This window comes from Chiloscyllium punctatum, chromosome 37, assembly GCF_047496795.1.
Source record: "Chiloscyllium punctatum isolate Juve2018m chromosome 37, sChiPun1.3, whole genome shotgun sequence".
NCBI classification, from domain to species: Eukaryota; Metazoa; Chordata; class Chondrichthyes; order Orectolobiformes; family Hemiscylliidae; genus Chiloscyllium; species Chiloscyllium punctatum.
The window spans coordinates 42,027,147-42,052,987 of NC_092775.1; the positions used below are offsets into that span (position 1 = coordinate 42,027,147).

A 25,841-nucleotide genomic window follows, 5' to 3' on the forward strand; every position below is an offset into this window, starting at 1 on the left:
ATCCAATGTCCTGTACAGCCGCAACATGACCTCCTAACTCCTGTACTCAATACTCTGACCAATAAAGGAAAGCATACCAAATGCTGCCTTCAGTATCCTATTTACCTGCGACTCCACTTTCAAGGAGCTATGAACTTGCACTCCAAGGTCTCTTTGTTCAGCAACACTCCCTAGGATCTTACCATTAAGTGTATAAGTCCTGCTAAGATTTGCTTTCCCAAAATGCAGCACCTCGCATTTATCTGAATTAATCTCCATCTGCGACTTCTCAGCCCATTGGCCCATCTGGTCCAGATCCTGTTGTAATCTGAGGTAACCCTCTTCGCTGTCCACTACACCTCCAATGTTAGTGTCACCTGCAAACTTACTAACTGTACCTCTTAGGTTTGCATCCAAATCATTTATGTAAATGACAAAAAGTAGAGGACCCAGCACCGATCCTTGTGGCACTCCACTGGTCACAGGCCTCCAGTCTAAAAAACAACCCTTCACTACTCTCTGTCTTCTACCTTTGAGCCAGTTCTGTATCCAAATGGCTAGTTCTCCCTGTATTCCATGAGATCTAACCTTGCTAATCAGTCTCCCATGGGGAACCTTGCCGAACGCCTTACTGAAGTCCATATAGATCACATCTACTGCTCTGCCCTCATCAATCTTCTTTGTTATTTCATCAAAAAAACTCAATCAAGTTTGTGAGACATGATTTCCTATGCACAAAGCCACGTTGACAATCCCTAATCAGTCCTTGCCTTTCCAAATACATGTACATCCTGTCCCTCAGGATTCCCTCCAACAACTTTCCCACCACTAAGGTCAGGCTCACCGGTCTGTAGTTCCCTGGCTTGTCTTTACCACCCTTCTTAAACAGTGGCACCACATTTACCAACCTCCAGTCTTCCCGCACCTCACCTGTGACTATCGATGATACAAATATCTCAGCAAGAAGCCCAGCAATCACTTCTCTAGCTTCCCACAGAGTTCTCGGGTACACCTGATCAGGTCCTGGGGATTTATCCACCTTTTAACCATTTCAAGACATCCAGCACTTCCTCCTCTGTAATCTGGGCATTTTGCAAGATGTCACCATCTATTTCCCTACAGTCTATATCTTCCATATCCTTTTTCACAGTAAATACTGATGCAAAATACTCGTTTAGTATCTCCCCCATTTTCTATGGCTCCACACAAAGGCCGCCTTGCTGATCTTTGAGGGGCCCTATTCTCTCCCTAGTTACCCTTTTGTCCTTAATATATTTGTAAAACCCCTTTGGATTCTCCTTAATTCTATTTGCTATCTTATGTCCCCTTTTTGTCCTCCTGATTTCCTTCCTAAGTATATTCCTAGTTCCTTTATACTCTTCTAAGGATTCACTCGATCTATCCTGTTTATACCTGACATATGCTTCCTTCTTTTTCTAAACCAAACCCTCAATTTCTTCAGTCTTCCAGCATTCCCTATATCGACCAGCCCTTCCTTTCACCCTGACAGGAATATGCTTCATCTGGATTCTTGTTATCTCATTTCTGAAGGCTTCCCATTTTCCAGCCGTCCCTTTACCTGTGAACATCTGCCTCCAATCAGCTTTTGAAAGTTCTTGCCTAATACCATCAAAATTGGCTTTTCTCCAATTTAGAACTTCAACTTTTAGATCTGGTCTATCTTTTTCCGTCACTATTTTAAAACGAATAGAATTATGGTCGCTGGCCCCAAAGTGCTCCCCCACTGTCACCTCAGTCACCTGCCCTGCCTTATTTCCCAAGAGTAGGTCAAGTTTTGCACCTTCTCTAGTAGGTACATCCACATACTGAATCAGAAAATTGTCTTGTACGCACTGAAGAAATTCATCTCCAACTAAACCTTTAACACTATGGCTGTCCCAGTCGATGTTTTGAAAGTTAAAATCCCCTACCATAACCACCCTATTATTCTTACAGATAGCTGAGATCTCCTTACAAGTTTGTTTCTCAATTTCCCTCTGACTATTAGGGGGTCTATAATACAAACCCAATAAGGTGATCATCCCTTTTTTATTTCTCAGTACCACCCAAATAACTTCTCTGGATGTATTTCTGGGAATATCCTCTCTCTGCACAGCTATAATGCTATCCCTTATCAATAATGCCACTCCCCCTCCTCTCTTGCCTCCCTTATCTATCCTTCCTGTAGCATTTGTATCCTGCTATGATATCACAGTCCCATGTTCCTAACCATGTCCTGAGTTCATCTGCCTTCCCTGTTAAGCTCCTTGCATTGAACTAAATGCAGTTTAATTTCTTAGTCCTACCTTGTCCCTGCCTGCCCTGACTGTTCTCAACTGTACCCGTCTCTGATTGATCCCTTTCCTCACTATCTCCCTGGGTCGCACCACCAGCACCTCACGGCCCCCCCCCCCCCCCCCCACCCCTCACCAACCTTACTAGTTTAAATACTCCCAAGCAGTTCCAGCAAATTTCCCTGCCAGTATATTAGTTCCCTTCCAATTTAGGTGCAATCCGTCCTTCTTGTACAGGTCACTTCTACCCCAAAAGAAATTCCAATGATCCAAAAATGTGAATCCTTCTCCCATACACCAGCTCCTCATCTGCTCTATCCTCCTATTTCTGCCCTCACTAGCTCGTAGCACTGGGAGTAATCCAGATATTACTACCTTTTAGGACCTCCTTTTTTAAATTTCTGCCTAACTCTTTGTAATCTCCCTTCAGAATCTCAACCTTTTCCCTTCCTATATCGTTGGTTCCAATGTGGACAATGACCTCTTGCTGGCCCCTCTCCCCTGTGAGAACATTCTGCACCTTCTCTGAGACATCTTTGATCCTGGCACCAGGGAAACAACACCCCATTTTAGGGCTTTTTCGCTGCTGGCCACAGAAACGTCTGTCTGTACCTCAGACTACAGAATCCCCTAACACAATTGATCTCTTGGAAGCCAACGTACCCCTTGTTGCATTAGAGCCAGTCTCAATACCAGAAACTTGGCTGTTCGTGCTATGTTCCCCTGAGAATCCATCAACCTCTACATTTTCCAAAACAGCATACCTGCTTGAAATGGGTATATCCACAAAAGAGTCCTGCCGTAGGTGCCTACCTCTCTTACCCTTCCTGGAGTTAACCCATCAATGTGATGGTATCTGTTTTGTGACACTCATTCAGAATCTCCACTGTGCAAAATGACAACCCAAAATAGCGTGAGTCAAACTCCCATTCTGGAGGAAGGCCCCCACTAATCATTGAGGAGGGAGAATCATGACCGACATTCTGATATTAGGAAAATGGAAGGCAGTCCGAGGAAGAGGAGAAAATCCTATTCGCATGAAATGTTACATTTAAAAATAGATCAGGGCAAACAGTTTAATTGTTCTAATCAAAAAGGGTTATTTAGGGCTGGTCTTTGAGTGTTCTTGAATATCTGCTATGTCCTCAAAATCTGTAATGCAATTAAAGTTACTTTTTCTTTTAGGAAATGCTCATTTCTTTGTTGCTACTCACTGATTCATAGTATGTTTTTGTGCCTCAGAAAACATTATATGGAGCCAGTGTGATAATTTTTGAAGGTATCATGGCATTTGCTGATAAAGAAGTGTTGGAGGTGAGTGCTGTTACATTAAACAAGTATTTTTGATACAAAACTGCAACCTGTCCCAGTTTCAGATAAAACAGTCAGTGAGTGCCAAGATGTGGGCTTTGGGCCTAATCTATATTGCGTTTTGGGCTTTATTAGTATGAAATTGACCAGCTATGATGCCAATTAAGAATCCCTGTACAGCCCATCTTAGGAATTTCAAACTGACTCTGGTGCTGAAAATGTCCAGAAGGAAAAGGAGGTGAGGTGGAGGGGACAAGCATGAGCCAGCAGATGACTTTCAGTATTTGGTAGCGATAGCAGCATAATTCTCAGAAATCTTAAGTTTAAAGTTTTCCTCTTGATATTCAAATCTCTCTGATATCACCACGGACTTGCATATGTGATCCTCTCCAGAGTTACAAACCTCCCAAAATCTCCTTACGCCTCCAATTTTGGCTTTTTGTGCATGTGATTTTTTTTAAACTTCTTTAAAAATCATAATGATACGAATTTGACTTTCATCTGTCTTGCCTTTTAATTTTCTTTAAAAGTGAGTATATATAGATGTCTTGTGACTATATGTGAACCTAAAATAGACACTAACTGTAGTATCAGTTAGCTACCAATGCTCAATTTAAATTTCAGTCAATATAATAGGTACCTGGTTTAGCTCTGGCTGAATGTAGAATTCAGGGATTGTTTTTGCACTCTGGAGAAACAAATGTTTTGGTAAATGTGTCTGATATATTCCACAAAATCAGAGCTTTCCATGAATCTGATTATATATGCCTCTATACCAAAATCTCTGACCACACTAACTTTTTTTTTTCCACATTTAAACATCAGCTCAGTTTAATATTTGCATTATCTGCACTAGAAGTAAAACTCAAGGACACGTAATTTGCAGTAGGCCATTTGGCCTGTCATGGAGAAAGTGAGGACTGCAGATGCCAGAGATCAGAGTCGAGAGTGTGGTGCTGGAAAAGCACAGCCAGTCAGGCAGCATCCGAGAAGCAGGAGAATCGATGTTTTGGACATAAGCCCTTTATCAGGAGTGCTTCCTGATGTTTCGGGTGTAAGCCCTTCATTGATTCTCCTGTTCCTCAGTTGCTGCCTGACCTGCTGTGCTTTTCCAGCTCCCCACACTCCACATTTGGCCTCTCTCATGTCGACTGAGCTATTCAATTAGATCATGGCCTCAACTTCACTCCCTTGTCTGTCCGCCGTAACCCTTGATTCATCTAACAATCAGCAAAGAAGGGCATATAAACACAAGCAATTTTTACTGACGACCAAAAATGATATTCAAATCTATTGGGTTTGGAGAGCAGAGGGCTCAATTGGACCAATATAGTATGGGATGGGAGGAGAAAAGAGGCAAGTTGAAGAATTAAGAGGATTGAGAGGAGGCTGGATGAGACAAAGGCAACAATAAAGGTAAAGGAAAGGTGGAGGAGAGAGAAGCGAAGATAGGGTGGAAATGAGAGAAGGGTGCCAGATAGATGGTGAGTAAGCAGAATAGGTCTAGAGAATGGATAAAGAGTGATAGAATGTAGGAGGTGAGCAGAAAGGAAGAGGAAAGAATCAAAGAGAACAGAATGATGAGAGGCATCAGAAATGGGAGTGGACAAATCAATGTTTAGGAGAAAGTGCAGAGGAATTACTTCAACAAGGGTTGAATAGCAAACACATGCAGCAAGTGAAAAATAATATCATGTTACGCCTTCTATTGTCTCTATTCACTAGTCCTACTCCTGGATATGTTTTGACTTGTTGAGCCAAAGATTCTCTGCAGTTAATTTTAGAAGCAGCAATAAAAATATAAGCACACAACATTAGTATACATATTACAACTTGACCATTAGAAATTAGGACAATATGTGCCATGCAACCTCCCAGTGGCTTCTGTCTGGAATGTATAAAGATTTGTTAAATCATACATATACTGCAGAAGATGCTATTTTGGGATCTAATGTGTTTGGCAGACTTAACAATAACTGAAAAATGTGTTGCTGGAAAAGCGCAGCATGTCAGGCAGCATCCAAGGAGCAGGAGAATCGACGTTTCGGGCATAAGCCCTTCTTCAGGAATGAGGTTAAGATGAGGGTGATGGCCGGAGAGGGGGTGGGGGCGGAGAGGTCGGGATGAAGATTGCAGGTCAAGAAGGCGGTGCTGAGTCAGAGGGTTGCGACTGAGATAAGGTGGGGGGAAGGGGAAATGAGGAAGCTGGAGAAATCTGCATTCATCCCTTGTGGTTGGAGCGTTCCTAGGCAGAAGATGAGGCACTCTTCCTCCAGGCGTCGTGTTGCCATGGTCTGGCGATGGAGGAGGCCAAGGACCTGCGTGTCCTTGGCGGAATGGGAGGGTGAGTTAAAGTGTTCAGCCACGGGGCGGTTGGGTTGGTTGGTGCGGGTGTCCCAGAGGTGTTCTCTGAAACATTCCACAAGTAGGCGGCCTGTCTCCCCAATGTAGAGGAGGCCACATCGGGTGCAGCGGATGCAGTAAATGATGTGTGTGGAGGTGCAGGTGAATTTGTGACGGATATGGAAGGATCCCTTGGGGGCCTTGGAGGGAAGTGAGGGGGGAGGTGTGGGCGCAAGTTTTGCATTTCTTGCGGTTGCAGGGGAATGTGCCGGAAGTGGAGGTTGGGTTGGTGGGGGGTGTGGATCTGACGAGGGAGTCGCAGAGGGAGTAGTCTTTCCGGAATGCTGATAGGGGAGGGGAGGGAAATATATCCTTGGTGGTGGGGTCTGTTTGGAGGTGGCAGAAATGACGAAGGATAATACAATGTATCTGGAGGTTGGTGGGGTGGTAGGTGAGGACCAGTGGGGTTCTGTCCTGGTGGCGATTGGAGGGGCAGAGTTCAAGGGCAGAGGAGCGGGAAGTGGAGGAAATGCAGTCCAGAGCATCATCAACCACGAAGGGGAAATTGCGGTCTTTGAAGAAGGAGGCCATCTGGGTTGTTTGGTGTTGGAATTGGTCCTCCTGGGAATAGATGCGGCAGAGGCGAAGGAATTGGGAATGTGGGATGAAGTTTTTCCAGGGGTCTGGGTGGGAGGAGATGTAATCTAGATTGCTGTGGGAGTCAGTCGGTTTACAGTAAATGTCCGTGTTGAGTCAGTCGCCTGAGATAGAAATGGAGAGATCTAGGAAGGGGAGGGAGGAGTCTGAGACGTTCCAGGTAAATTTGAAGGTCCACCCCCTCTCTAGCCTATCACCCTCACCTTAACCTCCTTCCACCTATCGCATTCCCAACGCCCCTCCCCCAAGTCCCTCCTCCGTACCTTTTACTTAGCCTGCTTGGCACACCTTCCTCATTCCTGAAGAAGGGCTTATGCCCGAAATGTCGATTCTCTTGCTCCTTGGATGCTGCCTGACCTGCTGCGCTTTTCTAGCAGCACATTTTTCAGCTCTGATCTCCAGCATCTGCAGTCCTCACTTTCTCCCAGACTTAACAATAATCCAGGTTTGTTCAATATATAATTTCAGTGGCATGACACTGTAATCTGTTGCTGTAAATTCTGTGTCTTGTGGTCTGATGCTCCACAACCACCTGACGAAGAAGTAGTGCTCCGAAAGCTAGTGCTTCAGAATGGACTGTTTAACTATAACCTGGTGTTGTGATTTTTAACTGTGGTTGATATTAACATTTTGTAAAGCCACCTACAGACAGAGTAGGTTTTGTAACTGAATATGAAACACACAAAACAGAAACTTCCAGTAGAATCCGTGACATTCAACCTTGAATCTGGGTTCACCTATTTACTTATAAAACCTTTTATTATCTATTAAGTACTTGTCTGTCTGTACATGTGGTGTTTGGCCATCAAATTTAATACCATTGTGCCAAGATCAGTGCCTTCCGATTCCAGTATGAATCAACCATTCAGTATGATCATAGAAATTACAATGGGGAAGTAAACTATTTAGTCACATCTTTACTGGTTCTAATTCTTCAACTATAGCTATCTACTGCGATCCTATGTCTCTGCTCTTGTGTCGTACCTTTTTTGAAATAGTTAAGAATTCCTTTCCTTTCTCTGTCCCAAAATGTTTAAAGTGTTCCAAGTGTCAACAAATATTTGTATTTATTATTTACTTCCAAACCCCTTCTGTGTGACAATCCTCAAATTGTGTCTCCTAGTTAATGAATTACCAATTAGTGGTAACAATTTTTCAGTGTTCAAATTGCAGCATGTTTTGAAAATCTTCGTTAGATCCTGTTTAATGTCTTTTCAAGTGTGACAAGTCTTGAGTATGGTGTTTATACTGATGTTGAAATCTTTGAAAAAGCAAGTGAATCTCTCATGAAAACAACTGTGTCTAAGATAGTGTCATCATAGCATAGATTGTGTTGTTTCCTTAGTTCATAATGTTATGGACTGGCAATCAAATGAAATGTGAAGTAAGGTACTAAAGATGCTGAAAATGTGAAATACAAACAGAATGCTGGGAATACTTAACTGATCAGGTGTCAATTATGGAAAGAAAAACAGCTTAATCTTTTCATTTGATAATTTTTCATTAGAAGTGCTAATAACCATAATAACCATGGGTGGAATCATCTTCCCCTTGGCACCTGCAAATGGTTGGATCATCGTCAGGTTGGGAATCTCGTTTCACTAAAATGCTTGCCTGCCTGTTGCTTTTTCCCCAGGGTAAACTAGTTATCAATCCCCTTCGACTCCTCCATCCCAGCCAGGGGGATCATTGCAAATGCAACTATCCTGTCAATCCCCGAAAGATGTTTGAAAGTTTCAATGAGATCACCTCCCACACACTCTGGAATGCAAGTCTAGTATCGTGGATTTCAATCATCGAATTCCTACAGTGTGGAAGAAGGCAATTCAGCACATTGAGTCCATACCAATCCTCCAAAGAACATTCCATCCAGACCCATATCTCTATTCTATCCCTGTAACCTCACATTTGCCATGGCAATCCACCTAACCTACACACCGTTGTACTGTAGGAGGTAATTGGAGCACCCAGAGGAAACCCACACAGACACGTGGAGAATGTGCAAACTTCGTACATACAGTCGTTCAAAGCTGGCATCAAAACCTGCCCCCTGATGTTGTGAGGCAGCAGTGTTAACCACTGAGCCACCGTGCTAACTCAAAACCATCCAATTGCCCTCTTTCACCCGTAGCTCATTGCCCACAAACTGCCACACTTCTCTGCATTTCCTCTCTGTGTAGAGAAGAGAACACATAACATTGTGAAAGTTTCAGCCTCCAGAAGGGGCTTGAGATTAGATATTCAATGGGATGTTTCTCCAGTGACAGACACTGTCAGTCAGTGACAATATCTGGCTCGCTGGTAAAGAGAGAGTCTTCCAGGAGGTTGCAGCAGTGACTTGCCGTGACTGCCTGAGCTTTCTGAATCACGAATGGGCAGACATCTCATGAAGGTTTATCTTCTTTCGTTGCCTCCTTCCAGCTGTATTCCTGATGAAGGACTTTTGCCCGAAATGTTGATTTTACTGCTCTTCGGATGCTGCCTGAACTGCTGTGCTTTTCCAGCACCATTCTAATCTAGACCCTCCTTCCAGCTGGATCTTGTCTGTCCCTGCAGGACATCTTGGATAGATAGCACAATGTCAACTGGTGCTATGGCCTCTGCCCTTGACCTTCAGCAGGGATAGCCAGTGCAGCTACTTAAGTTGCTCTCTTACTGTGTTGAAGACTGCTAACTGGGAAGTACATCTTCAGCTGAATGCTTTGCTGGACAGATGAAATGCTTTATAAGACACCAAAAATCACTTATTAACAGTGAAAAAATTCTCTTCTGAACAGTAACTTCTTATTGGCCAAGTTTTCTCAGGTTGCTAGTTTCACTGAAGAAACCATTTCCACTGTGGAGACCCTAACAACTTGCTGACCGGTTGGAAGTCCAGTCTCAAGTTTGGAAAATCCAGGAATTAGGCTTAAAATAAGTCAGAATTGTACCCTAACAATGACCTCAACAGATTCTTGCATACTAAACCTGTTCCTTACATGCATTTAAATCTGCCTGGGGGAAATCTTTAAAGAGGGTTGAATAATGTCAAGATCCCGAGTCAATGACAATTCCAGAACATTTACACCTTATGAGCATCAGAACCCATTTCCTACAGGCTGATAAAAGTCTGCCCTCTGTTTCTATTAAGATGCTAAAAATTTGAATATAACCCACTAAATTGTTAGTATTGTGCAGTGGAAAGAATTCTCCTAGTGTTTTGGGAATCACTGGCGGCCTTAATTTTAATTTTATTTAACTTGTTATTCATGGGTGCCAGCTAAAATAGAGCAGGTTATTAATTTATGCAGAGTGTCAACTATTGTTCCTCTGCAATTGACAAGTTTGGTTTAATGTCTGTTTTTGCAATGTACACACTAACATGGATATATTCATAAATTATGAAAGTAAGTAATATCAAAATGGATGGCAAAAGCTCATGTAAGTATATGAAAGGAAATAAAATGGCTAAAATGACTGTTGGCTCCTTGGAAGATGAGGCTGGGGAGTTAGTAGTAAGGAACATAGAAATGGAGTCAATAAATCAATATTTTGCTTTAGTTTTCCCAGTGGAGGATATTAATGCCATTTCAATAATAGGTGATGCAGAAGTCAGAGAAAGGAAGGAACTTAGAACAATCATCATCGCAAGAGGAACAGTACTGTGCAAGCTGTTGGGATTGAAGGCAAAAAATTCCTCAAGGTTAATGGCCTGCATTTTAGTGTCTTAAAGGAAATGACAGTAGAGGTAGTGGATCATTTGGTTAAAATTCCCTTGATACTGGAAAGGTCCTTGGCAAAATGGTAAATATATCACTCTCTCATTATAAGAGGGAAGTAAAGAGTAGAAAACTACAGACCAGTTGGTTTACCTGGTTATTGGGAATTGTTAGAATCCATTATTAAGGAAATACTAACAGAACATTTGGAAAGTCAAGTTACAATCCATCAGAGGGCAGTGTGATTTTATTAAGAGTAAATCATGCTTGGCTAATTTGCTAGAGTTCCTTGAAGATGCAACGAGCAAGATGGATAACTGGGAAGGGAGCAAATTACTGTGGATGCTGGATTCTATACTGAAAACAAAATGCTGCAGATCACAGCAGGTCAGGCAACATCTGTGGAGAGACCGCAAGCTAACATTTCAAGTCTAGATGACACTCTTCATCAGAGTGGATAATGGGGATGCTGTAAATATTGTATATCTGGACTTCCAGAAGATATTTGATAAGGTGTTGCACATAAAGTTAACACATGAGGTAAGATCATTTAGGGTAGGGTAATTTATTAGCTTGGATAAAGGATTGGCTAACCAAAAGAAAGCAGAGAGGAGGGAAAATGGGTCCTTTTCGGGTTGGCAAGATGTAACTAGTGGGATACCATAGGGTTCAGACCTCCGTCCTCAACTATTTACAATCTATAACAATTTTGGGGATTAAAAAGTACCAGAGCCAAATATGCAGGTGACACTATAAAATAGGTGGGAAATTAAGTTGTTATGAAGATATTTACAAGATATGGACAAGTTAGGCGAATGGGCCAAAATTTGACAGATGAAGTTTGACATGGATAATGAGGGGTTATCCATTTTGGTCAGAGGAATAGAAAAGCAACTTTAATATCTAAGTAGAGAGAAAGTGGAGTGCTTTGGTGCAGAGGGATCTAGGTGACTTCGTGCATGAATCACAAAAACAAATATGCGGCTACAGCAGGTAATAAGGAAGGCATATCGAATTTTAACATTTCTTGCTAAAGGAATAGAATTTAAAAATTGTACAAGGCATGAGATAAGACCACACCTGGAGTATTATGTACAACTTTGGTCTCCTTACTTGAGGAGGGATGTAGTTGTATTCGAAGCATTTCAGAGAAGGTTCACTGGATTAATTTCAGAGTTTGTTTTATGAAGAGAGATTGAGCTGTTTAGGTCTATACTGTGGAGTTTAGATGAATGAGAGGAGATCTATTTGAGGTATATAAGATATTCTAGGTAATTTACAAAGTGGATGTTTTCTCATGTGGGATAACCTTGAACAAGATGTCTTAGTTTTATGGTAAGGAGTAGCAGATTTAAAACCAGTGAGGAGAAATTACTTCTCTCAAATGGTCATGAGTCTGTGCAATTCACTACCCCAGACTATGATGGATACTGGAACATTGAGTAAATTTAAGGAGGAGCTAGATAGATTTTGTTTTGAACAGTAACAAATTAAAGGGTTATGGAGAACAGGCAGTAAAGTGGAGTTGAGGCCAAGATGAGATCACCCATGATGATCTCAAATGGCAGAGCAGGCTTGTGGGGCTGAATTACCTTCTCCTGCTCCTGGTTCTTACGTTCTTATGAATTAGGAGCAGGTATAGGCCACTCAGCCTTTGCTTTTGCTCTGATTTGATTAGTCCTTGCTCCTGTGTTCTCACCTACTCCTAATAACGTTTCATCCCCTGGCCTATCAAGAGTTGTCATCATGAAATGACAAAGGCTGATGTTGGTGCAACAAAGCACTCCTAGTAAAATGTAATAAGCTCAATGGCTTGAATTTGCATGCTGGGCTGATATACCCCAATCTCAAATTTACATCATGTTGGATCATTACAGCCAATAGAAATAGGAACCAGGTATACCAGTGATGTAGAGACAAGAAAAACTGCAGACGCTGGAATCGAAAATAGACAGGCAGGTGGCTGAAATAACACAGCAGCTAGGCAGCATTAGGGGATGGAGAGGTCAACATTTTGGGTGTAACCCTCCTTCAGGACCCTAGTGATGTAGGCTAAGTTGAAGCCTGCAGCCTACCCTGGGGATAAATAATCAGTGTGACAATCTTCTGTTATTAACCTTCTAAAGTAGCAATGAAAGCACAATTGATTCTTAAAAATTTGGAATGACTAAAATCACTATTAGTACAAATGCAATTTTTTGTGAAGTGAATAAGTTTTTTTAAAAAGGACAAAGGTATTGGATATAGCCCAAAAGAAAATTGATGCTAAGTCCTAAATGTAAAAATAAAACTGCTGTAATGTACCTTATGTCATAGAAATACATCTGATGATATGTTTTTCTAAATACCCCTGCAATAAACAACCCACCAGTTTACTTTATTTAAAAATCCTTTATTCAGAAGATGATGCATAACCTGAAGGAAGAAAACTTTGTGTCAGTGTTCAAAAGCACTATGATAGTGCTTGTAGAATCAAAGTTCTGTTCATCCATTTTCAAAAATGTTTTCACAAGTGCAACAATAATTGAATTGAAATAAAAAGGAAGCATTATTTATTAAATTGAATGTCAAGACTTTCTGTTGTATTCAGTGTTGATATAACTGATTACCTGGATGTTTGTTCCCCTCTACTGATGTGTTCAAAACATGTATGATGTTTTGGAAGGGTTTTGTAAACACTCTGCAATTTAGAACTGACCAAAGGAAAAACTTGCAGTTTCAAGTAGAATACTGGTAATGGCAATTAAATGAACAGAATTATTACATCATCCTTTCTGATAGGAGAATAACCACACAAGATATACATATATTACAAAACTATTGTCAAGTAAAACTATTGAACTGTACTTCCTGTATTTAAATGAAATTAACGATGTTTATATACAAAAACATTAAATACCACAATTTGTTTTATTCACAATTCTGGGGCTTGTGACCTTTCTTGAAAAATCACACTTCATTTCTGGTCAAGGAGAAATCTGTTTTTTTTTAAATGCTATAAATTTAAGTTTTTCATGGAGAATGACTGCTCAACATGCTGCCTTGTGCTTGTAGCTATTGGACATGAGGATCTTTGTCGACACAGATTCTGATATTCGATTAGTACGACGCCTACGTAGAGATATTAAAGAGCGGGGCCGTGATATTGAAGGAGTCATCAAACTGTACAACAAATTTGTAAAGCCATCCTTTGAGCGGTACATTGAACCAACAATGCGTCTGGCTGACATAGTGGTTCCAAGAGGTAAAACTCACTGATACACAATTTTTAATTTGTTAATGCAATGATCATGAAAACCAGTCATAATTAAAGCTTTCAAAAGAAAAGGAGTTGTTATTACAAAACTATTGAACTGTACTTGCCTCATTTGAATGACATTAACAATGTTTATTGAACATATTTAGCTTCACCATTGAAAATGAAAAGTTTGATATTTCCTGGTCCAGTCAGGCCAAGGCTTTACTAATGGCTTTATTTTTATATTAATGTTAACAGATTTAAAATAAATGAGTTAGTTCTGGTGTGAGTGAATGAACTTTGGGTGGAAAATGTAACTTTGGGAGGCAGATGATGGGAAGGCTGCCCCAAACATACAAAGTCATAGTCATAGAATCACACAGCATAGAAACAGATCCTTCAGTCTAACCAGCCCATGCCGAACAAAATCCCAAAATAAACCCGTACCATGTGCCCACTCCTGGCCCATGTACCTCCAATACTTTCCTTTTCATGCACTTATCCAATCCAAATTGTACCTACACCCTCAGGAAGTTCATTCCATGTGCGAACTACCGACTGTGTTTTTTTTAAAAAAAGCCCCTTCTGTCTTTTCTGAAAATCGCTCTCTTTAAAAATATGCCTCCTGGTCTTGAAATCCTCCATTCTAGAGAAAAGACAACTATTAACTCTATCTATACTTATTTTATAACATCTATATGGTCGCCTCTCAATCTTTGACACTTCCATTTAAAAAGAAAGTCCCAGTCTATCCAGCCATTCTTTATAACTCCAAACTTTCCATACCTGGTAACTGTCTTTCTTCTGAACTCCCTCCAGCTTAATAATATCCCTCTTATAATTAGAATCAGAGACAGTATTCCAAAAGAGGCCTCACCAGTGTCCTGTACAAACCCAATACAACTTCTCAACTCTAATACTCAAAGTACTGAGCTATGAGAATCTCATTCAGTTTTGGTATTCCTAAGTAATTGTTGTTATGTTAACTCATGAGTTGTGGGCATTACTGGATGGACCAGCGCTTACTGCCCATCTCCAGTTGTCTTTGAAAAGATGGTGGTGAACTGCCTTCTTGAATCACTCCAGTTCATTTGGTGTATGTAGACCCACAATGTTAGGGGTGAATTTCCAGGACTTTGGCCTGGTAACGCTGAAGAAATGGTGATATATTTCCAAGTTGGGATGGTAAGTGCCTTGGAGGAGAAATGAGTGCTGGTGTTCCCATGTATCTGCTATCCTTCATCTTCTTGGTGATGATGGTCGTTGGTTTGGAAGGTAGTGTTTAAGGAGCCTGGATGAAACACTTGTACATCGTGCACGTTGCTGCTATTGAGCATCAATGGTGGAGGGAGTGAATGCATGTGAATGAGATGCCAACCAAGTGTTGTCAGTAGAAAGACAGAAAACATTTCATGAACATGAGGTCAGTTTAGTTCACAAAAGTTAAAGGCAATGAACAGTTCTATTTCAATACCAAACAAATTCTCAATATTTTGCAACATGACAACACTCCTCCCCAACCCACTGTTTAAAGTTCAGTTCGCAGTCCAAGAGACCCGCAGAAAAGAAGTTATTTCAACGTTGGTGTTACTCACTGAGCAATGCCACCATGCACTTCATCATGAGGAAGCAAAAGGAGATAGACAATCCAAAATCATGGTCAAAGAATAGTGTATTTAGGAAGCTTTGACAGCACTGACGTGATTAAAAAACAGAGATGCTGTACAAAGAGCATAATGGTTGAAAGAGTGTCCACTGGTAATGGGGAATAGGAAGTCTGGATGTGTTGGAAGAGAAGCGAGGATATATGAATGACATAAATGTATGGAAAAGGATGAGATGAACAATGTGAAGATGAGGACATAAACATTAAAAATCAATTCTCTAGGATGCAAATGGCTAGCGGACTTTATAGAAATACCTTGGGGTAATACTAATAGTTGCTAAATTTACTTTGTTGTCATTAACAACTCTTCCATTTAAAGAGTTGTCCTCCGTTGAAGCTTGAATAGCTTGACGCCATTACTTGAAAGTTTCTATCAAAGTCTTGACTTGAAACCATACCAGTATTCCTCCACATTCATTGGATCATAATCCTGGAATCCCTCCATTATAGCACTGCTGTAGTACCTCAAGAAAGTGGCTCATTACATGTTCTCATGAGATGGATAATAAATGATGATTTTTTTTTGCCAGGACACTCCTTCTATTGACAAAATTTAAGAAAATATTTTCTGATTAGATTTATTTGTTATATTTTTGAATTGAAACCTTCTAACGTCTGTTTCAGCTCAAGTGAATAGTGTACTCCCTTTTTTAAAACCAGCTTCACTTCTGAAAGCAATAAGGAGCTGAATTTTTATCACAGGGTTGGACGTGGCTAACATGCTAGCAACTCTGAGCTGTCTGCCAGCATGTTTTCACATTCAGGAAGGCATTTCTGGGGAAAGAAGGCTCCTCATTTAACAGTAGCAAGTAACCCATTTGCTCAATTGTAAAGCACCAATTGAGGGCAGTCTTCATTCAGCAACTGGACTTTCCAGAGTCTGGAGTGGCTGGTAGTCAGAGGTAGAATAGTAATAACTTCCTGGAAGTAGGACTTGGGTAGTGCAGAGGCACACCCAGTATGAAAACAGTAGCCAAGACAAGGGTTCCCACTTCACTATCATAGACAGGCCATTGCAATCACAATATATTTTGAATTATTTGCTTGTCTCAGAGATCAATTAGAGCTGCAAAGTGTGCTTTTTTGTCTTGCTAGTCGCCTGATCCAGAATTCAGCCAAACTTGAGGATCAGGACCCTGCAACTAAAATTAACCTAATGAATTCCAAACCTGGAAATACTTTAGGTGACAGAGGTATTTGGAAGAATATTTTTATGCCTTTATGTCAAATTCTCTTAACCTCCGATGCAACCAGTTCAGAATCAAATTGTAAACCTAACCTAACTCAAACAAATGATTTCAGCTTTGTATAGTTTTGTTTTGTAATTGAATCTTTTTGTGTGTTGTGCCAACTGGATTAAAGGGCAAATTCAGAGATCCTGTGGTCCCACTACTGGAGCACAAGACAGACGTGGGAACAAGCAATCCTCTAGCCTATATTCCCATCATGTCCTGAAACTCCGTGTGGAATACAGAATTGTTTAATATTTCACAATATATCTTTTATAATTATGAAAATCAAAGAATTTTGTCTCATTTCCACTGTATACTCCATAACATTGTCTTTCCAGTTTCCCCACTTTCAATAAATCCAGATTATTTTTTAAAAATTAGCAATTTTTTTTCTGAAACTTGGTAGGGTTTCATCTGACATTTGGAGGTAAAGAACTTGATCTAATTCTCAGTGCTGCTGTGTTGTTAAACATTGTTATTTTAAACACTAGACTGGGGATGGTGCAGTTTTCAGATTGAATTCTCTTTACCTCATGTCAGCTATTAAATGCTCTGAATTCTACAAAACCTAGGGAACTGGGTCAGAGTAAATAAAACCGCTGATATAATTGATGTAACTTTTTGGTACAATTTTAATTAGTTAATACCTTTTGGCATGTTCTGCAGTAACTGTTTTTTATTTGACCATTTTGTGTTAAACTGCCATTAATGTGTGAGCCGAAGCTATTTGTCACTTTTGAGGATTGCCTTTTCAATATTTACATGTTTGAGTGTTATAAAAAATAAGTTTGTATGACTGTGTCCTTGAACCCCTTTAGCATGTAGCAAACTCCAATTGTAAACTTTAGAAGTTGGCTTTGCATTGGAGGAATTTGCTATCCTGAGAGCTAAAATCATTGAATACCTACAGGGTGGAAACAGGCTATTCGGCCCATCGATCAACACCGACCCTCAGAAGAACATTCCACCTAGACCCACCCTATCCCTGCAAACCTGCATTTCCCATGACCAGTCCACCTCACCTGCACATGGGAGGAAATCTGAGCACCAGGAGGAAACGCATGGGGAGAATGTGCAACTCCACCCAGTCAGTCACCCAAGGTTAAAATCGAACCAGAGACCCTGGCGCTGAGAGGCAGCAGTGCTAACCACTGAACCATCAGGAATCCATATAGTATAGACAGAGGCCATTTGTATTATCTAGTCTGCACTGACAGTTTAAAGGAACATATTGAAGCTAAAACCATTAAAACAGTGGAAGTGTTAATAAAGGGGAGGCAAATTGAAATTGAGAATATATTGCATTCTATATGGCAATTGTAAACGATGTTGCTGTCATTAGCATTCTACTGATTTGACACGCATCCAAAACGCATGTTCAAATAAATTGGGCAATCTTGAGCTCCCAGTGAGAAGCAGTGTTCAATGGAATTGCAGGCTGGAGATTCAACATTACAATCTTGAAGTCCAGTCAGTGTCCAACCCTGTTCAGTGAGACTGTATTCTGGAAATGCAGGGTCTCTAAATTCATATGATTTATGCCTTTGATGTTTAAATATTTCACACACCGATGCAATTTAAGCAGACCTGTGTCTTGAATTCAGATGGAACTTTCTTTAATCCTGCCTAATTCCAAAATATGTCCAATTTCTAATTCTTACTGTTACTCCTTTTATTTCCTAGCAATACTCACATATAACATAGCAATCCTTAACAAAGCCAAGGTCTACATGTTAATAGGTTATTGATGAGAAGTTGAGTCATAAAGGAGTGTCTGAAAATTAGATGTAACAAAAATAAGAAATTTAGAAATTTTTGTCAGTAATCAGCTCAGTTCCGAAATTAAGTTTCATTTTGCATCATCAGCAAAATAATTTCTCTGGTGCGATTTCACCCCTTTAGTTTCACTTTTATCTTTTCATGTGAAAACATTCCCAGATGTTCCTAAAGCAGAGACAACCACATAAGCCAGGACAAACTTATTAAATAAAGTAGATGAATATTGCTTACCAGCTAACTAAATACCAGCTGTGGTTTCACAAAGGATGCAATTTCTATTGAGAAAGAATGTGGGGGAGGTGACAAAAGTTAATTTGAAAATACATCATTTTTGCAGTACATGTCCCTGCAATCAATGTTTTTATCTACTGCTTTGTTTTAAGGAGGAGGAAACATGGTTGCCATTGATTTAATAGTCCAACATGTCCACAGTCAGCTAGAGGAGGTAAGCAGAATTCTTTTTAACATGATCACTTCTACAGTTCATAGGCGATTGTGTCAAATACCTTTCCTCTAGCTACACAAAATTATAAAGCAACTTTATTGTACACATGATGAGTGCTCTGTTTATCGAAAATGCAATTGATCATGAAGTAACCTCTGGTAGCTGCTTCACTGTAGTTTGCTGTACAGAAATGTTTCCAACATCAATAAAATTTCTGATTTTTCTTAGGATTTGAGCAAGAGACATTTTGACAATTAAATCAGCCACTAAAATTAAATGGTGTGAAACTTGATGTTTGCTAATTGCTGCACTTCCTGTCCTCAGTCCTTAACCCTTTCATCATCATGCTGTGCTTGAGAAAAGGAAAGGATTTCTGCCTTTGACATATTAATTTTTCTTCATAAATATAAGGTGTTATAGGTGCATTCTGAAGTGCACATTACTATCTTCAAAGCATTTTGATTTGATGTATGTTCTGAGTAATGTTCCTCCATAAGGAAAGAATCTGAAGATGCTGCATCTGCTGGCTCTGTTTAATGAGTTAACAGCATCGTCTGTCTGAGTAAAGCAGCTAAAGTATTTTTGACTAATTTTTAATTGACTCTATTGTCCCATTTATCAGCCCACTTCTCCATTCATTTTTTATTTATTTTTATAATTAGGATATATTATAATAATGTTATGATCTAAGAAGGTCATTTACTTCAAAAACAACTATTTTTCCTTGTTCTTAATCCATGAAGCGAGAAATCTTAGCAACAACTAATTTGACCTGAAGCAAGCAATAATTATGCAGCCATTGTCTGAGGCTGCAATAAGCATTAAAAAAAATTCTTCCATCACACCCCATACAAAATACATTTAATTTTATCCCTTCCATTGGGCATTTGACATGTATGAATGATATTGTGAAGAAATCACAAGTCTTTCTTTCAACTTCAAATGCAAGGCAAACCGATCAAATCCATGGCCTACATCACAGTACCTGAAATGAATGCATTCCACAATCACTAGACTTTGTGGAAAGTCCCTTGAGTCAGCTGATTGTCTTGTGGGAAACTGTTAGGGCAACTATATAACCAAAAACCAGCAAAGACCTGATGCAGTTTTCATTGTTATGCAAGTTGTTACCAGAGATGTCAATACATACAATGGGATTTGCATATATCCTTCCCGTGGTGATGAGCTACTCTGCTGCTATCTTGTGGATTAATGCTGGAGAACAAAGGTAGACATGACCTCAATATAACCACAGTGAAAATATCTCCTTTCTATTTGTTTTTGGAAACTGGTATCTCATTAAAGGGAAACTGTTTTTTCATGAAGCTGTATGGTAAAACTTAGTTTAATTAAGGACAGAAAATGGCCAGGACTCTTCTAGATCAACCTGGACCCATTTTTGAAACAACTTGCTTATGAATTCTGAGCAAGCAAATAAAAAGATGTGCAGAAAATTCTCAATTGGAATGGTACACTTTTAAAAATAATGGTTATTTATGTATCATACTAGTTAAAGATTCACACACCAGTCCATTATAAATAATCAATAATTTAGCTGTTGCAAATTCATCTGTCTCCAACGCCATATTTGAAAAAGAACTTAGAGTCCTTGAACCTTTCCTGTTCAGCTGGTACAATAAAATTACTTTACTGAACATTTAATAACCAGGTAGTGGGCCACCAAATGAATAGGGGGGAGATAATGAGAAGCTGATGACCTTAATGAATGCTTGTGTACTCAAAGTATATCAACAAGATGTCAAAGCTGTAGTTTATGTCTCTGATGGGAGACTATATCCATTTGCTAAAGAGTATTTGATTTCCAGAAATAACACTGTGTGAGTTCCCCTTTACTTAGTTACATTACGTTTCTATTTATTGTTCAGTTCAGAAGACAGCTCATTGACTATTAAAAAACTGAAAAGTTCAAGACTTTGGTTACAGTGAGCTTTCCATCTATATCACCTTTGACATTGTCACAGAGAAAGGGATTCATATTGCCCATACTTGTATCAAAATCCATCTTCAAACATTATACATTATAAAATGACTAATCAAAAATTAGATCAAATACAACTAAGTGATTCCAGGCAGGGGGTCGTACTTGCTAATTTCATATTTAAAAGATGTTAATTATTTCCTATGATATCAATCAATTTCTTGGAGTTAGAAATTCGTTGTTGTTGTTGTTGTTAATTCATTTATTAAGACAATATAGTAAAGCATGCTGTTTTATAAGAAATGCAATTTCAGAATGAATTAATCAGATTTTCAATTAGATTTATTTGGTTCCTGACTACACTGCTCAGACACTACTGCGGGTAGAAAATTCACAAGTTAATATTTGATTGTTCTGTCTTCTGGATTAACACTGTTATAACCTGTATATTCATGCATCAAAATGCATTGTTATTTTCCTGTAATTTTGACTGCCCTGACAGATCGAGTTATTGTTGCTGGATGTAAGATTTCATGCTTTGTTTATTTATGAAAAAAAATTGGCATGAACAGTGCAATAAGCATCTCTTGTTGCTGGAATTCGTATCTGAACTATTTCTTCCAAATCCAATCTAATTTGAACGATGTAAATACCAATAATTAAATACATTCAGTCCCCGTTTTCTGTGAAGGAAAGGAGCACGGACTTCCCACAGACGTTTTTAAAAAAATTGCCTCTCTATGTATCACGATGGAACACGCAATGTTTATTGTGTGAGAAACTGGATGAGAGCATGAAAAGAAATTAAGATGCGATCTGGCGCCTACCTCCATAAGGATGCAGATCCATGAGTAGAAAAATCAATGGATAATGAATACTGAGTGAAGTAGGTTATCTCTATAAATTTTACAGAAGTAATCAGGCCAGAAAGTTAAGTAATATGTTTTGTAAAGTCCCCCATGTCAGCAATAGAATGCCTGTTACTCTATAAGCATAGTCTTCTAGTATCTGTGTGCAATTCAAGTTAACAGTTGGTTGGTAGGTAAGTGGAATAAAATGTGGTTTGTAGTGGTATCTTTTCATTCAGTATATACTGACCTTTCTGCATGTACCTTTAATGCAACAGCTTTGCTTTGTGGCAACATTTTCACCTTCATTCACATTGTGGTTTTTTTTCTTTTTCTTATTTTCCAAAACACATCAAAGCTCTTAATGTTAATTTCATCTATTGAATGAAAATACAGGTGGATGAAAGATATTAACTAGACCTTTTTGAGCTGTTTCACGTTATGCTGATGTTAGTACAAATTCATTCTATAGAACATATTTAGTAAATTGCATGTCTTGCATTGAGTTTCCATTGCAATGAAATGATGCCTGTTTGACCTTTTTCAGCTTCTGAATTTCCATTACTGTTTAAAGCAGTGAAGCCTTTTTTTTCTTTAACCACATATTCACTTTACTAGCACTGGTCGTGTTTTGTTGAATTATAACTGTAGAATGCAGAACACCTGTATGCATCTATAATTGACTAAAATCCTACCTGTTGTTGAAGTTGAAAAAAGTGTACCATTTAAATATCCCTTTAGGAATAGAATGATTTGGGCACAAACCAGTAAAAGCAAATTTCCTGAATGATTCATTCAAAGTATCATTTAATATCTGATAGGATTGTGAAGGCAAATTGTACAAAATATAAATGAAGGTCATGTTCTCCAACTAGCTCACCCTTACAAGTTGTTTTTCACCTGCTCCCATTGTGGAAACTGTCTTTTAAAATGATTTTATCTACATGCCTCTATGCTTGATAGAAATCACATGTCTAGCCTTTATAGTAAACTTCCATTTCGTATAAAACTTGATAAGCTGATAGATTAAACTGCTATAACTTGAGACAAACATTTCCAATCTTGAAAATAAATGATAAAATTTCCAAATAATTTGAACTGCACATGCATCACAATACACTGAATTGTATTTGGTGCAAATTAAGCTTCACAACATTTTATTGTTGGTTTAATAACATACTTTACTATGGCTTTTCACTCACAGTTTCATTGATACATCATTTATTATTTTGCATACTGAGATTTAATTATCATTTGTGTTACCATGTGAAATGTGTATTGACCATGATAATAAACTGCTCTTAGCAAACTAAATGATAAATAAATGCCAAAAGAGGAGTTATGTTGTCAGCGGAGGAGACAAGACCAATACCCAATAGAAACTCTTGAAATGGTGAAGGTATTTGATGTGTTTGTTGCAGATAATGTGTTCATTGCAAAAGTACAAAACTGAAGGGTATTCTTTTGGATTGAGTATCCAGCAAATCTTGCTCCAATTATTGCATAAAAATGATAACTGATGCATGGATAAATTGCTTGGGAAGGCTAAATGAAACTAGATGAATTAATTCAATAGGTACGTGGATGTATTTTTAAAGACTGTGTACAGATAGATATGATCAGATAGTAACATTAAATTAAAATACTCTCAAAGTTGGAGGCCTGAAAAAGAGTGGAAAATATTACAAATAACTCAATAGGTCAGCAACCTTCCATGGAGAAAGCAACATCGAAAATGGTTGGAACTTCAGAAACATAGGATCAAGTGGATAATTCAGCCCCTCAAGCCTGTTCTACCATTGTAAATCATGACTGATCTTCTACCTCAACACCAACACCATTTTCCCATGCTGTCCACCTATCCCTTTAAGTCATTTAGTAACTAGAAATTTATTTTGAACCTATGCAATGACTGAGCATCCACAGTCCTCTGGGGTGTGTATTCTAAAGATTCACCACTCAGTGATGTAGTTCCTTCTCACCTCAGCCTTAAATGCCTTTTATTCTGAGACTGTGTCCTTTTGGTTACAAACATCAAATACAGGGCAAACATCCTTTAAGAGTTTTGTACGCTGCTTCACATTTTTCTAAATTACATAAAATATTGGCCCCATGTCCTCAATCTATCCTAATAAGACCATGCCACCGTTCCAGGGATGTCTGGTGATCCTTTACCACACCCTTCTTTCTTTGGCAAGGAACCAGAACCGCACACAATACCATATGTATGTTCTTGCCAATGTTCCATACAACTGAAATAAATAACTTTGCTCCTGTAGTCGAACTCTCTTACAGTAAAGATTTGCCTTCTGAACTGCTTGATGCAGCTTCATACTAGAACTCAGTGACTTAAGAACAAAGACACCTATGTCCCTTTGGACAATACTTTCTGACCTCTCAAGACAAAGCTTTTCACTGTACCTCAGTACACATGACAATCAGTTCATTCAATTCAATTTAAGAAATAGCCTAACCCTTCATTCCTCATACCAAAATGAATAATCTAACAGTTTTTTCCATGTTATAATTCATCTGCCATGTTCTCGCCCACTCACTCAGTCTGCCTTAATCTCCTTGAAGTCTCTTTGCACACCTCACATTTCCAACAAGTTTTATCTCCTCTGCAAACTTGAAAACACTGCAATTAACGCTCACAACTAAATCATTGATATGGATTGTGAACCACTGTGGCCCAATCACTGATAGTTGTGGTAGCACACTGGCCACCGTCTGCCAACTCGAGACTGACCCACTTATACTGATTGTGTGCTTTGTCAGTGGGGTGTTGGAGAAGCACAGCAGTTCAGGCAGCATCAAAGGAGCAGGAGAATCGACGCTTCGGGTAAGAGGCCTCCGATCCTCAATTCGTACTAGTGTTTTACCTAAAATCCCATACACTTTAATTTTGTTCACTGTGTGGGACTTTAGCAAAAGCTTTTTTGAACATCCAAATTCTCCAATTCTCAAAAAGACACTATTAAGTTTGTCAAACACATTATTCTTTCATTAAATCCATGTTGACTCAGTCCAGTCAGACAATTATATTCTAAATATCCAGTGAATGCATATTTTTTGTGCTGGTTCCACCAGTGGAACGGAGGTTGATGGCAGATTTAATCATATGAAGGAAGGTTCCTGATCACAGATGTAAGAGGGAATGAAGGTAGTGACAGATTGCTTGTCAACACGAAGCTAGATCCACATTCATTGGGGAGGGACCTTTTAAAAATGAATTAACATGCTATACACACCCAATAAATAACATTTTGCCAACTTACATGGTGCCTTTTGCAATTACCTCTGCAGAAAACAAAAAACATTTGCCCTCAGATTCACAAACAGTTGAAGATGATGTGCAGAAGGAAAGATAGTCTTCCTGATATATCGGAAGTGAGTAATTGGTGTTTTTCTTTCATAGGGAGCTTTGCCAGACCATTGAATAGACTGTGGGGAGATCCAGGATTATAGAGGGAAGGTCAATACTGAGGTCCTCAGAGTCCATCATAAGAGTGGTCAGATCAGTGTGACAAAGGGATGTTCAAGGATCATGGATGGCCGGTGGAGGATAATTGGGGGCAGGACAAGGGTGCGAAGGGCAGTTGGTAATGGGGGTGGGGGGAGGTCAAAGCATAAATAGAATTTGGGTAAGGATGAATAGCTTGAGGATCAAAAAAGGTAGGGAAGGAAAAAGAGTGAGGCTAACAACAGATGAAGTTATCCTGACCAATATTTGGGGTTGTAACTTCTTGTCAGTGCTTTAGTCAGTTGGGTCTGATGGTGACCTAGGTTCAGTCAGTGACACTGAAACAGTGATTTGGAAACTTTGAAAAAAGTCCCTTAATCTTGCGATTTATGAAGGCATCTGGGGAAGACACATTTTGGCACTTAGACTGTGACATGCTACTCAGTATATTTTTATGATCTGAAGGAATGATAATTTAAATATTAAGTTTATACAGGAAATGCCACGCCTACCACTGAGAATGTTTAAAAGGTTGAATAGCTAATTAATACTCTGGTTCTAATCTCCATAATTTAAAAAGTGAAGCTTTTCCATACTGCTGAACTTAATTGGTTAATTTACTAAATATAATATATTTTAACCAAAGTACTATAATAGATAGTTTTTATTTACTGATTTTTTTTAATGATTCAAATTATTTCCTGTATAGACTTAGTATTTCTAATTGTTGTTTAACAAAGGAACTAAAATCTTGCTTCATCTCCCACTCCTTTATTCCCAAGTGAGATTTAACTGAACAACATAACTTTAAACTCAGACAGAATTAGGTATCAGACTGTTTGTTTAATTAGTTTCAAAGCTCCAGAGAATTACATTCCTATTCTGCATTGCCATAACTGAGACGACAATAGTTGTATTTTTGTAATTGTAATTATTTTGCTCTAATAAT

The 25,841-nt window shown here is 39.1% G+C and overlaps 1 protein-coding gene across 4 annotated transcripts in view; it reads left to right on the forward strand.

The window, feature by feature from the left end:
• Positions 1 to 25,841, forward strand: part of LOC140463043 (uridine-cytidine kinase-like 1) — a 137,323-nt gene that overhangs the window by 75,574 nt on the left and 35,908 nt on the right. For 2 of the 4 annotated variants that reach the window (XM_072556665.1, XM_072556666.1), the window contains exons 5-8: positions 3,516 to 3,587; positions 13,337 to 13,526; positions 18,581 to 18,642; positions 24,736 to 24,819. In XM_072556665.1, coding sequence (XP_072412766.1) covers positions 3,516 to 3,587; positions 13,337 to 13,526; positions 18,581 to 18,642; positions 24,736 to 24,819 — 408 coding nt within the window. The remainder of the gene's footprint in view (positions 1 to 3,515; positions 3,588 to 13,336; positions 13,527 to 18,580; positions 18,643 to 24,735; positions 24,820 to 25,841) is intronic. The other 2 variants (XM_072556668.1, XM_072556667.1) reach the window with 1 other exon arrangement.